General features: G+C 49.4%; 1 protein-coding gene across 4 annotated transcripts; it reads right to left on the minus strand.

Moving 5' to 3' along the window:
• Window positions 1-1,216: 1,216 nt before the first annotated feature.
• PHTF1 (putative homeodomain transcription factor 1) lies at window positions 1,217-12,599 on the minus strand. Of its 4 annotated transcripts, none has more exons than XM_061363067.1 (18): window positions 12,553-12,599; window positions 12,432-12,488; window positions 12,287-12,356; window positions 11,542-11,700; window positions 11,163-11,322; window positions 9,706-9,831; window positions 8,782-8,941; window positions 7,563-7,736; window positions 7,407-7,484; window positions 6,532-6,741; window positions 6,037-6,165; window positions 5,103-5,375; window positions 4,598-4,729; window positions 4,346-4,432; window positions 3,273-3,428; window positions 2,805-2,900; window positions 1,713-1,838; window positions 1,217-1,322 (listed from the first exon to the last, which is right to left on the minus strand). In XM_061363067.1, exons 1-18 carry the CDS (start codon window positions 12,595-12,597, stop codon window positions 1,302-1,304), a joined length of 2,259 nt encoding a protein of 752 aa, XP_061219051.1. In that variant the 5' UTR covers window positions 12,598-12,599; the 3' UTR covers window positions 1,217-1,301. The 4 variants fall into 4 exon arrangements, with proteins under 4 accessions (XP_061219051.1, XP_061219050.1, XP_061219054.1 ...); XM_061363066.1 differs by having other exon boundaries at window positions 8,734-8,941; XM_061363070.1 differs by lacking the exon at window positions 9,706-9,831.
• Between the last annotated feature and the right edge of the window lie 1,231 nt (window positions 12,600-13,830).

The raw sequence follows: 13,830 nt of genomic DNA on the forward strand, positions 1-13,830 counted from the left end.
CTGTATAAAACAGATTTCAGTGGTGTGATACCTTAAACCAGCTGCATCCCTGACCCAGGTCCTTCCTCCAACCATCGTGCCCTTCCAGAAAACAAATGCAGTTGAGTCCCTGTTCAAATACCAGAGGTGGTACAAGTCATAGAGAAACGGTTCTTACTGCTGCAGTCCCTGTACTGGAGGTTTATTTGTACATTTTGATATATGAAATTGTCATCTCCTTTTCCCTCTTCACAACTTCTCCTTGTACAGAATGGCTGTAACCGACTCGACGCACCGCCAGAAGTTCTGCTGCCATCTCCCCCCTTCTGTGAAAGAATGAAGCTATGAACAGTGCCTCCGTTTTTGCTTGGTTTATTCATAATAAATAGAAGGGATTAGAGGCAGTTAAGGGAAATGGGGCTTTAAGAGATGCCTTGAAAATATTCTGTTCCCCCCCCATCTCCTTCCCAAGCTTGTGAGGAGGAAGCCTGTGCCGTGTCTGATCCTCCCTGCAGCTTTCTCCCCTTGCGTGCACCACTGCAGCACCGACCTGCAGCAGCTTCTCCCACCACCACCAGAACAAGACACGACAGGGGATGAACACAGAATACACTGATAAAGGCTTTACCTATCGGTTGTGCTGGAGCCCTGTTCTCATGTAACTAAGGTTGGCAAAAAGTGAGCATTGTTCAGTTGCAGAAGACCCAGCATTAGCCAAGGGGCACGAATCTGTTACTGTTTGCTTGTCAGCATGGAAGCAGAATTCATCTTGTGCAGATCACATTCCAGTGCCTGCTGCAGAGGTTCAGGAGAGAGGCAGGGCCTCCAGCACACTGAGCTTAGAAGGAAAGAAACGCTCTTCAGCACAGTCAGATAAATGCATCTGGGCATAATCAGTCCGAGAGAGCACTGGAGGATGCTCAGATGAAGCTCAGTGTAGCTCCAGAGCTCTCCAGCAGGACGGTGCTCACCAAGAGCAGGGCTGGCCCTTCACATCACATGCAGAGAACAAGGCACCTGCGGCCCCATCACTGTCCCTCCAGCCAGAGCTCAGGGCACTCACACTGCTGTTGGGGGCCTGTGCCCCACGCAGGCTGTGCCCAGTTCTGCTCCTTGCAGCGCAGCTCCTCCCATCTGACCCCATTAACTCTGTTCTGCCGTGTGCATGGGCCACGGGGTGACCAGTTCATTCTGTCTGCTGCAGAACACGAAAGCAGAGGGAGAACCTGTTTAAAACCTGCAGCTGGAGAACACCTCTGCATTCACCCAGGCTCTTGCCTCTCTTCTCTGGTGGGGCTGTCAGGTGCTGATGTCCGGTCACTTCATGGTTTAATTTTCCATAACTGAAAAGAGATTGGGAGCGTGAGTCTGGGTCTGAAAGCTGATGGCCTGAGGGGGTTTCAGCTGCAGGTAAGAGTCCGTCTCCTTGCCCAGCCTGTGCTGAATGCTCCAGTTTAAGTGTGAGCCACAGGAGGACTGGGTTATCCTTCCAAAGGGAACGACACACGAGGCCAGTGGCTTTAAGTGGGCAACACAGACCTGAACAGGGCTGAAATTTAACTCATCCTTGTCCTTCCCCCCAGATCTGACTCAGGGAGCAGAGGGGGTACAAGGTCTGTTCTCTGAACTACTCCATAGCAGGAGCCTGATTCAAACCCCAACCTTCCTGCTGGGGCAGAGGAAGGTGTCTGCAGCACAAGTGATGCATTTGTGTGGGTCAGAGCTGTACTTACTCTGATGTTGAATCCTAGAAGATCACTTATAACACCTGAGACAGCAGAGAGTATTACAACCCGGGTTATGTTGTAAATTAATGGGTTCATGGTCAGCCCATAGAGCCTGAATGGAGTATCCAGCTCCTGTAGAGACCAGGAAAAAAGTCCATTAGCATCAGGAGCAATTAATCCTGACTCTTAGCATAACACCAGCTCCCTGGCAGCCCTGCCAACCATGCACTGCCTCCATATCCTTTCTTAAATGTACATACAGAAACTGCCCCTCTATTTCAGGCCTCCCAGCTCAAAGGCATTTTCTAACTGCTGAATCTGAGGAGGCTCCTTTGCCACTCTGCTTGGGTCATAACAGCTTCATCCAAAGAGCTAACTTGACTCAGACTCTGCTCTTTTCCAAATACCTACTCTGCTCCTCTCAACAAGCTTCAGTGCTGAAGCTGCTGAAGGAAGATGACTTCAAGCAATAAGGAAAGATGCTGTGTTTGGATGAGCTTCTCCTCTCACTGATCTAAGATGCAGCAAGCCACCACTAATCAAATGGCTGCAGGACTAATTAACCACACTGGTCCTGTATTGCCTGAGCTTCTGTTGTAGAAGACAGGTTGAGAGAGCTGGGATTGAGAAGAGAAAGCTCCTGAAGGGGAGACCTGAGAGCAGCTCCAGTGCCTAAAGGGGATGCAGGAAACCTGGAGAGGGGCTTGGGACAAGGGCCTGTAGGGCCAGGCCAAGGGGAATGGCTTGAACCTGCCCGAGGGGAGACTGAGCTGAGCTCTTAGGCAGAAGCTCTTCCCTGTGAGGGTGCTGAGGCGCTGGCACAGGGTGCCCAGAGAAGCTGTGGCTGCCCCATCCCTGGCAGTGCTCAAGGCCAGGTTGGACACAGGGGCTTGGAGCAAGCTGCTCCAGTGGAAGGGGTCCCTGCCCGTGGCAGGGGTTGGAGCTGGAGGAGCTTTGAGGTCCCTTCCAACCCAAACTATTCTAGGATTCTAGGAACTTGCCTTAGCAAGGACAAGAGAAATGGGAAGAGGGAAACCAGGCAGTGTCTTTAGTCACTGCTTCTGTAAAACCCCAGTGTTGGGGAGAGCAGCAGCTCACCTTCAGTAGCTTTGTGGATAGCTTCAAAACGTTGTTTACCAGAGACAGCTGCTCTTTCTTGTTTGGCTTCTTCTCCATCTTTAGGAATAAGTTTATCTGTGACAGAGATGTTACAGATCAGATGTTAATGCTCCAGGCAACAGCCCCCAGGTGATTCCTAACGGTGGGAACTGGAGCTGTTCTTGCAGTCTCTTGCCCTTGCTGAAGATGTGATGCATCCACAGACAGGAAGTCAGCAGTGATCATACTCTCTTTGTGGCTGATAGGGCACATGTTAACCCGGAGCCAAAACTCAGCCAGAGTCTTAGCTGCTGGGTCTGCCCAAAGCTGTGCCAGCTCATCCCTCCCCAGCTGCACAGAGCTTTAGTCCAGCACAGGGGTGAAGCTCTAATTTAACTTCAATTTAAGGTTTCTAAGCTGGTTTGAAATACAGTGATTCTATCTAAACATGCCACAAAACAGAGATACCTGCTCTGTGAGCAAGATGGAAATGTTGCTGTATTTCTTATTGGTTTCAGAGCCCAAAGATGCCAGGCGCAGTAAAAAGAGCAGAAGTGCTGCCTCCCAGATGAGGAACTCCCAGTTGTAAGCTGCATTCAGAAATGTTTTGTGGCCCTTAAGAACCTGCAAGGGGAAAAGTAACAAGGAACATGCCTGTCCTGAGGAAAAGCACCAAAGCATTACCCCTGCTCCCCTTCTGAACAGATCCATGCTCTGGAGCTGCTGAACCCTTTCCCCAGGAGTGCAATTCACCCCTGCAACCAGGTTGCACTAAAAAGTCTTCTTTCCAACCTGGCTTTAGCATGGAGTTCTGATCTTTGTGCTTAGAACAGAACACTTGGTTCTTTCCTCCCTCTTGCCAGTTAATGGGCAATAAATGGTCTTTCACCTGTGCTTGTCCCAAGGGCAAGCCTCAGCCCAGCCCAGCCCGGCTGCACTGATCCTGCCTTCCCCAGGATGTGTTTGCTGGGTCTGTCGTTACCTCCCTCCAGAAACCTGTGGCTTACAAAAAGCCATCACAGCAGAGGCAGTAGCTCCTGCCCACCAACCTCACTGCTACCGCAGCGGTGGTGCCGGGGTAGCACGAATCTGATGAACAATCTAATGGATCTCTTGCCAAAATCAAACCAAGAAACTACTCCAATACTAACAGTGCTTCCTCCAACAGGAGGCTTAGTGAAGTGTAACTGAAGCTATGGACCCGCTTCTCAGCAGCTGCAGTCAGCCCTCTTCAGTAACAGGCCCTGTGAACACTTGAGATACCGGGGCAGAGTCCTCTCCAATGATGTCCTTAATGATTATAACCCCCCAGACTATCCTCTGCAGACAGAATTCATATCTAAACAGAGAGAAATAATACCTAACCATAGAGAATTACTGTCCACTACCAACTAAGCAATACAAAGCTTTTCAAAACACAACCCACTGCATTATTCTGGTGACAAACAACTACAGTTCAAGCACTTTGAAGGCTGGCAAAAGCCTCCAGTAATTTGGGGTTTTTCCCCCTACTTCCTTAAAGGAAAAGGTTCAAATCTCACCTGGGCGCAGCATATAAAAGCGATTGAGAGAGCCAGTAAAAAGATTGAGGACACAACAACATCCACAGAGCGCTGGGGGCCTCGCCTCTGCCAAAACAAAGACACCGAGTCAGGGCTGAGAGGGATGTGGAGCTCTGAGGTCCAAGCTCTGCTTGTTCAGTGACTCAAGCAGTGCTGCCAGGGACAGCAGAGCCTGTACTGAGAGCCTCACTTGTGCCCTCAGTGACAACCAAATCCTGGCTCAGAACTCACCTTTAGGTAGGACCGAAGGGATAACCAGATCTTAATGTTTTCTACCTTCTTGAGTCTGAAGTGAGGGATTTCGTATTTCCTGGCTTTCCGAGCAGATGTGATGTGACTAAAAAGCTTGGCAAACAAAAACCTCTGCGAATTCAAACCAAAAACATACACAACATCAATCAGTCTAAACCAAACGAGACTGCTTGGGATCGCTTGGTGGTAACTGGCAGGAAAGGTTGTGGCACCTTGGGAAAGCTTAACAGGGGCTCCTGGGGCCTCTGCGGACCGGGCTTGGAACAAGCCAGTCTAGTGGAAGGTGTCCCTGCCCATGGCAGGGAGGTGGAGCTGGAGGAGCTTTAAGGTCCCTTCCAGCCCTAAATCTCATGGACCTATTACCAGCTTTGACACCACAGCTTGCTAAGACACACTTGTCTTGCCAGCATCTTCAACAGCAGCATGATTTTGGTAGGACACCCACACCAGGGTTCATGATAGGCAACAGGATGCTTAAACCCACCTGCTTGTATGTTCGCTCAGCAACACACATCATGAAGAAGAACATCCACGTCAAGCAAAGTCTCTCCAGGAAGTTGATTGCAGACAAAACAAGGACGGGAGTGCTTGCGGGTGCCCCGCAGAAGATGTGCAGAAGCTCCTTTAGAGAAATGGAGCAGAGCTGCTCCAGGTTGTCTGCGCGGAAGAGTCTGTAGAGGAACGGTAGGAACGCTAGGCCGATGGTGAGGATGTTCCCCAGCATTTGATAGCCCACTCCTTGCTGGTAAGCATTAACCTGGCAAGCAGGAACAAAACCAGGGTGATTTACATGTGTTTTGCATCAAGGAGAAGGCATGCTGCTGTGGCAGAAGCAATTCAATCAAGGATTCGGTTCCCCTTCTCTTCAAAGGACAGAGCCTAAAATAATTCCATCCATTTCATTCCAAAAGCAGCAACAATCAGTCAATAAATCATCAAACCACCTTGAGCCCACTGCAGAGACACAGCCAACAGCAATCAGCACTCACTGCAAAGAAAGAGGGGAGACTGAGCTGAGCTCTTAGGCAGAAGCTCTTCCCTGTGAGGGTGCTGAGGCGCTGGCACAGGGTGCCCAGAGAAGCTGTGGCTGCCCCATCCCTGGCAGTGCTCAAGGCCAGGTTGGACACAGGGGCTTGGAGCAAGCTGCTCCAGTGGAAGGGGTCCCTGCCCACGTTGGAACTGGGTGAGCTTTAAGGTCCCTTCAACCCAAACCAGGCTGGGATTCATTAGCCTTCAACAGGACCTCCTCAGCTTTGTTTTGTGCATTTTTTAAGTTAAGAACACACAGAAATGTATTGGCCACTGAGGAAGGAGCACTTTTATGCTGCACTTCACATCTGCACATAAAGATCGTCAGGTTGTCTGGTGGTTGCTTTTTAGTGTGAGGGGGAGGTTGCAATGCTCTGAAGCCCTCTTACCCTGCTCATGATAATCCCACTGATCTCCAGCACAGACATGTCCACCTTCTTGCAGTCATTCCCTTCCCAGATCAGCGCGCTCACTTTTGCAGATGCTGGACTTGTATTCTGCAGCCAAAACAAATGCTTCTATAAAACAGAAAAGAATGCAAAAGCTGTATCATCATTTCTGTCCCACTGTTACATAACACTGCTTCCTAGGAATCTCCCTAGATTGAGAGGGGAGATTCCAGTTTGTCCTTGGGTGAACCACTTTGCTTCAGGTCGAGCAGTAGTCAGGATAGGGAGGAGGGAGTTGATCACTGATGCTACTTAGATCATCACAGACATCCAGGTGATTAACACGGCTGACAGGGTGGGCTCACCCAGCATTAGGCTGCTCCCATCACACCAACAGCACTCAGATGGGTCTCTCATATTATTTGGGCATACAGGAGGAAGGGGGGTGTGGAACCTTTCACAGCGTTCTCCGTTACTGGGCACAAACCAACAAACCTGCTGGAAAACATCCTCCTTGGCATCCCGCCGGGAATCCCTCACAGTGATCTCCTCGCTGTCGCTGGTGCAGGACGAGCGGCACTCGGGCCCGTGGAGCAGATCATCCCAGAGCATGTCTTCTGTCTCCGAGTCATGGCGAGTGCTTTCGGAGTCTCTGCGGATCACGCTACAGCCCCGGGATCCCATGTTAATGCAGGACCTCAGATCCTATGAGGAAAAGCAAACTTCACCCAGTGCACACCCAGTGTGCAGAACCAGCTTCCAGGACAGCTGAGAACTGCCCTGAAGTCACACAGGCAGCATTAATTCCCCAACGTGACAAAATCAAACCTGACTCATTCATTCGAATGCAAAAGTTTTCTGACTTTCACATAAGCCATTTTAAGATTTCATTTCTATTTTAGATTTATGGATTTTTAGATCTAGCATTTGACAGCCTATATATTTCTATTTCATCTTCAGGTGGTGGCAGTGGCAGAGGGCAAGATAAGGAAGGAAGTGAATGTGTATATGTGACAGAATAGATTCATTTCCACTGTTTAAAACCAAGATTTATTACAGTTACAACACAGAGCTGCCTCCCAAACCACAAAAGCAACTGCTGAAATTCAAACCAAGCAATTAGAGGCAGCTTGGCCTAAACTGTGCTGCCAAGAGGGACTTTTTGGGTTGTTTGGCTGGTTTTGTTAAACAGAGTATTATACTCCCAATGGTGAACAAAGTTTATGAAGCTGCAAACAAGCAGGGAGGCCACAACTTACATATGAAGATGCTGAAGTGCTGTTGTTTAATACTGGTCTGTTGTGATGGGGAGGACAGCCCTGCACTGTCCCTGCTCAGTAAAGCTCTGACTCTTGTATTTATGGCCATACCTGACCGTATAATGTGGATTCTAGTTCAGATTCCATGACGCTATCAGAGTCTCTGGTATTTTTCAGGGCTTCCTTGACCTGCCAAAACCAAAGGAAAACTTCTTATCCATAGCAAAAAACGCTGTGTGGAAAATGGCATCAATTCAACGTGGGTACCTGTGAGACAGCCTGGTTCAGAGAAACAAGAGGCCTCTCTTTCTTCTCCTCACAGCTGTTGTCACTGGAAGCCCCTTCTAGATTCTGGTGTACCAAGAGCCGTTGTGCCATTGCTTCAGCCTCCTCCTCACTCGAAAGCTCATCAGAAACTCCACCTCTGTTGGTGCAGTCATCCTAGAAATACAGCAGTCAAAATAAGACCAAGGCACTGCTAAAGAACCAGCCTGAACTGCATCACGTCAAAGGTTCAAAGCCATTGCTGCTGCTACACTGCTGCACCCAGTAATCTCTTGTTACCTGCAAAAGCCAGCAGATGATCTCCACAGAAGATGAAGAAACAAAATCCAACTCAGCATCACAGGGACATCCCAAATTTCAACTTGTTATCCCTGTCTTGCCACAGGGATAATGGAATCATGGTGGGATGGAGCTGGATATGGGACATGGGCAGGAAGAGGAAAGGGCAGCAGCAGCTCTTGGCAATGCCTTACCAGCAGACTTAAGCCCAGGAGAACAGATGCACCTACAAGCTGCTGGCTAGCAGACCAGAAATCATGAGCTGTGCCCCTCCCCACCCAGCTCTGCTCCTCTCCAAATGCCTGGAAGCAGGAGTGTGGATGGCACAGCACTGTGGTGCTCTGCAGAGGTTCTAATCCATGTTCTTCCTGTGGGAGTTTACACCTTACAACTCAAAGGAGCCCCAAAAGTAACTCCACAAAGCTTTATATTGTAGGGATTTCAAGAGAGGTCACCATGCTTTAGCTCTCTTCGCAAAGGATATTTCAGTCTTTACTTTCCTGCCTCCCACTGAGAGGTCACTGCAGGGAACTGCTTGCAAGGCAAATTATTTTGCAGAAGTGCTTTTGAAAAATGGCTCATTTATTTTTAATCATTATCTTAAAGAAGATCAGAATCTTCTGTAACTGAACATCTTGTGAGCAGAAGGCTCCGCAACCAAACGAGCACGTTGGCAATACAGGCATTTCCCATAATACCTGACTATTATAACAGATTGAACAATGCTGACTGACAGTAAAGTGTCAGCACCATGTCAGCTGCTCAGTCAAGAAGGAGAAAGGGGTTTTAGGTTTCCTATAAGCAAGCAAAGATCAGTAGAAGGCAGCTGTATCAAACCACACAGTTAAATATCAACATCTTTTGGGGCACAGACAGAATATACTGAAACCTGTGACTTTGAATGGCTCTTTCCTGCAGGTACCTGATGGCTCTTTTCCCCATCAGAAAGCTTCTTTTTCTCTTTGAAGTGCAGCAGCCTGTATTCAGATCTGGCCGGTCTGTGTTTAATGCCATTATTCACACCATTCACACTATTCTCTGTCTCAGTCCCTTTCTCAGCTACCAACTTCACTCTTCTAATCCTATGAGAGAAAACACAATTAAATGCTTTTATGTCAGAGAGAAACTCTTTGAGGAAAGCACCATGCTCTCTTTCACTTGCCACCCAGGTACAACATGAAACAATACAGCTGAGGGAATAGGTAATTGTCTTCTGCTGACAGGCTCTTTGTGTCCTGATTCTGTTCAAGGCACTTGTATCTGCTTCACTCTCCCTGGATGCTGCTTTTCTAACTCTAATAGTACCTGAAAACTTCTAAACCCAGAGGGAAATCTTTTCTTGTTATTATTTAGAAAGAAAGAAGTGCAATTCAGACAACAAAAAATCCTTGTCAAAAGAAAGGACCTCTCATCCAGAAACTCAGCAGAGGAAACAGTAGAAGACAGTAAAATACTATCCCAAACAATCTATCCTCCTTGTCCTTGAGTTACTTCTCCAGAAGGGAAGGTGGGGAAGCGGGATGCCTATCCAAGCAACTTAAATGAGAAGGCACAACTGCTCCTGGAAATCAGCTGAAACAGTAACTTGAGCACATGCATTCAAGCTAGGTCACAGAAATAAGCTCTGTCACTTCCTCTGCTCATCCAACACTCAGTTTAGCTACACTGTGAGATAGGGTCTGATCTCCTAATAAGGACACAGTAAAAATTCATGAGGATTCAGCCTCCTACAATACATGCTTTGAGTTCAGAACTAACTGGCAGCCTGTAGGGACTGTCTTCATTACCTAGATATCAAATGGTTTGCAGTGTCAGGCATACAACAAACCCAGTGAAGATCACATACCTCCTTTGGAAAAGCACACTAACTAGATTGTTAAGAATGGACGCAGGCTCTGACTGCTCTTCTTTCCTGGTTTTGTCAGGAGAAGACCAACTGTTCCCATCGACACCCCCAGATTTGCGTAACTTCCTGAGTTTTGAGAAAAGGAGAATTAAATTTGCATAGCAAGCTGCTTGGGGGTCATTCTTAAAAGATCTGAATCAGATCTGGCCAGCTTTTCGGATGCTGTTTTCCTTCAGTCATGCAGACAGAATGCTTGGTTCCAAATTAAGTAGAATGTTATTTGGATGAACTGAAGTTATGCACATACCCACAGGACATCGGTGTTATCACTAGCAAAAGATGCAACAGCCAAAATCCAGACAAAATCTTTGCTGTAGAACTCTAAAGGAGGGAAAACTCTATCCACATCCATCATCCCGTGTTTGACTACGCTGTACCAGTGTTCAAATTGAGTCAGACACCTAACAGTTAAATATCTAGCAGATGGACTGTAACATCTCCTACACGAACAAACTGCCAGCAATGAATCCATCACAGTCATCGAAGGAGGTGATCCTGCCCCTCTACTCTGCTCTTGTGAGACCTCACTTGGAGTATTGTGCACAGTTCTGGTGTCCTCAACATAAAAAGGACATGGAGCTGTTGGAACAAGTCCAGAAGAGGCCACGGGGATGATCAGGGGCTGGAGCAGCTCCTGTATGGAGACAGGCTGAGAAAGTTGGGGCTGTTCAGCCTGGAGAGGAGAAGCTGCATGGAGACCTCAGAGCAGCTTCCAGTGTGTGAAGGGGGCCTATAGGGATGCTGGGGAGGGACTCTTCATTAGGGACTGTAATGACAGGACAAGGGGTAACGGGTTAAAACTTAAACAGGGGAAGTTAAATTGGATCTAAGGAAGAAGTTCTTTACTGTGAAGGTGGTGAGGCACTGGAATGGGTTGCCCAGGGAGGTTGTGAATGCTCCATCCCTGGTGGTGTTCAAGGCCTGGTGGTGTTCAAGGTTGGACAGAGCCTTGGGTGCCATGGTTTAGTGTGAGGTGTCCCTGCCCATGGCAGGGTGGTTGGAACTGGATGATCTTAAGGTCCTTCCCAACCCTGACTATTCTCTGATTCTATCTCTGTCCTGTTTCTCTGTTCTCAGTCCACATCAGCAATTCCCTGCAGTTCACACCAAAGCAGGACACCAGACTGGTTTGCCTTTCTGCACAGAATGCCCTCCTCTAGCCACAGAGAAAAGACATTTAAAGGGCTGCGTCAGAAAGAAACTTCAACTGACAACTGAAGACGACCAGTCACAGCCTAGTAAACCTGCACTATTTGTCTGGGTTATGAGAAGATTATGACCAAGACAGAAAATACACATTAATGGTTAAATGACCCATTTACATAGAAATAGAAGGTATTTACCCATTAACATCCACCCTGAGCAATCCACCATTATAACCCTGTCACGCCACTCACCTCCTCCGCCTGCTGAGCCCGTTGCTTCCTGAAGGTCTATTGATCTGGGTAGACACTATTTGACAGTGCACAGTTCCCATCAGCAACATAAGGCACATCGGTCCCATGACTTCACTTGCGTTCACCACAGGCATCATGAAATACAACACAACTGCTATGACTGAAAGGGAGAAAATGGTATCAGATGCAAAAGAGCGTGGCCAGTTCCTCTGTCTGCTGCCTTTTAACACAGTTTTTCTGTATGTTATTGGTATGGTGCCACACGTCCTGACATCTACATTAAGCAGGTTGCAGATCCTGATGCTTTAGGTGACAGGCTACAAACTGATGTCACTCTTGCAGAGAAAGGATTGTGGCACAGGCTGCTACCAGCCCTTACCTTGCATAACATAGAGCACCAGGAGCCACATAAAAATACGCTGGGAAGTGACCTGTATCCACCACTGGCTGAATAATGGGAAAAACACAACTCGCACGATTCCCTTCCGGGTTAGTGATGTCCAGGGAATTTCAGGCTTGGCTTTAGCAAACGTAGAGCCTTGGGATTGAAGGAAAAACAAGTGAATCACAGGAATTTCTGCACTTACGGCTTGCCCATGGCAGGGGGGTTGGAACTGGATGATCTTAAGGTCCTTTCCAACCCTATTCTATGACTTCCTCTTTGGCCAAGGGCAAACCCTGCAGTTCAGAGAGGTGACTGCAGCCCAACTGCAGGCACTCCAACCTACACAGCCCCACCACTCAGGGCTAAAAGCAGTCCTGGCTGCGGCCCCTTCCCCTCCCTACCCCAGTCTGCTCTCACCAGCTCCCTGCATCCCTCCTGCCTCTGCGTTCAGGCTCCCATTGCTCCTTTTGCACCAGTGCTAGCGAGGACCAGGCACCTTCTCAATGCTGAGCTGTGGGGCTTCGGTGCTGCTGCTGCCAGAATGGTTTAGTGCGAGGTGTCCCTGCCCATGGCAGGGGGTTGGAACTGGATGATCCTCAGGTCCTTTCCAACCCTAACTATTCTATGGTTCTACGACTGGACAAGCACTTAATGGCTCCAGAGGAGGTGCCGGCTGCCCTGCACCAGGCCGCGGTGCGGTAACGGCTGTGTTGGCACGGCAGAGACCTGCATCTCTCACCTCTGATTAAATCCACGTCGATCAGATCAGGCTGAATGTGACCCTTCTTCTTAGGCTTGCTTTTTAAGCCCTAAGAAGACGAAAACAAAGGCCTGTTACCGGCTGCGAGGGGAGCCGAACCCGGGCCTCCGGGAGCCGCCGTTACCTTCATCTCGGTGTGCTCGATGGACTTCTCCCATATCTGCTGGTCGTAGGCCCCGATCTGGAAGGAGAGGAGGCTGAGGGCACGGCCGGGCCCGCGCCCGCTCTCCCCGCTCCGCACTCACCTTCTTCTGGTACCAGGAAATGGCATCCCTGTCGGGAGCGGCCATGGGGCGCCCGGGCCTGCTCCCGGTACCGGCCCCGGCGCCAGCCCCAGCCCCCGTTACCCTGGAGACCGCCGCTCGACTGCTTCCGCCTGCCCTCGGCTCGGCTCGGCTCGGCTCGGCCCGCCCCGCGCAGGCAGCACAAGCCGAGCGCCGAGCGCCGGTCCCGCAGCGAACAGAGGGAGGCAGGCGGGTAAAGGACAAAAATCAGACTTTGTTTATTAAAAAAATACTTTACAGGAAAAAACCTCTATGCATTCCGTCGGCCTATTTGACAGAGAAGCGGCGGAACAGCTCGAGACCCGGGTACAGGCGGCTACCGACAGAAATGCGCTGCGTTACTCACGGAGAGGCCCGAGCGGAAACACTCGCTCCCGGCAATAAATACCCTAAGGCCGCACAAAGCAGACAGGCTCCCAGGCAATGGTCCGCGTCCTCTGGAGGCAGAGACCGCCGATAAATTAAAAACCACAGAAACAAAACGTAAAAATCGTAGCTGCCCATCAAAACCAAACTAAAATATCACAGAAAAAAAAGAAAAAGAAACAGCAACACACAAGTCTCTTTACACGTTGTACAGAGAAAGCAAAGGGGTTTCGGTGTTCCTGCGGGCACCTCCTCACCCCCGTGCCATGGCCCATGGGTGCTGTGCTATGGGGGGGTCACACCCGGTGGGGTTTGGGGAGCAGAACCAAGCCGTCCCCTCCTCTCGCACCCCTTGAGCTGGTCCCCAAGCTGCCAACGCTTTGCACTCCATGGAAACCACAGTTCCAGGGTTTATTACTGGGTTGGTTGAGACCTGACACGAGGAGGCAGGGCCAGATGAAGGGCTCATGCCCATGCGAAAGCTCCGTCAATCTGCCTTGTCCGGGGGAACTAAAGCGTAACAGCAGGGAAGGTGAAGAGCACAGCAGAGAGCCCTTTTCTGTATGGCAAGATCTACACCTGTGGCAAATGGTGATTAGAAATCCCCTGAGAACACTGCACCGAGTGTCCCACCTTCCTGGAAGAGCACGTGTCAAGGATCCACTCAAACTGACTTGTGGCGTGGCTAAAGGAGAGAGCAAAGGGAAGCTAACAGGTATCTCATCTTTAAACTGCATTTTGTTAGCCCCCTTCTAGCCCTGCTGAGCCACTCACCCTTATCCCAAGTGATGTTTTCCACCAACACCCTTTACCTCACAGCCTAAGCCCGAGTTCACACATCCAAGCCAATGGATCTCTACACAGGGCACTTGG

The sequence above is a fragment of the Neopsephotus bourkii genome, unplaced genomic scaffold (assembly GCF_033783945.1).
Source record: "Neopsephotus bourkii isolate Nb327-2 ecotype Australia unplaced genomic scaffold, CSIRO-AGI_Nbou_v1 NB_1139, whole genome shotgun sequence".
NCBI lineage: Eukaryota > Metazoa > Chordata > Aves > Psittaciformes > Psittacidae > Neopsephotus > Neopsephotus bourkii.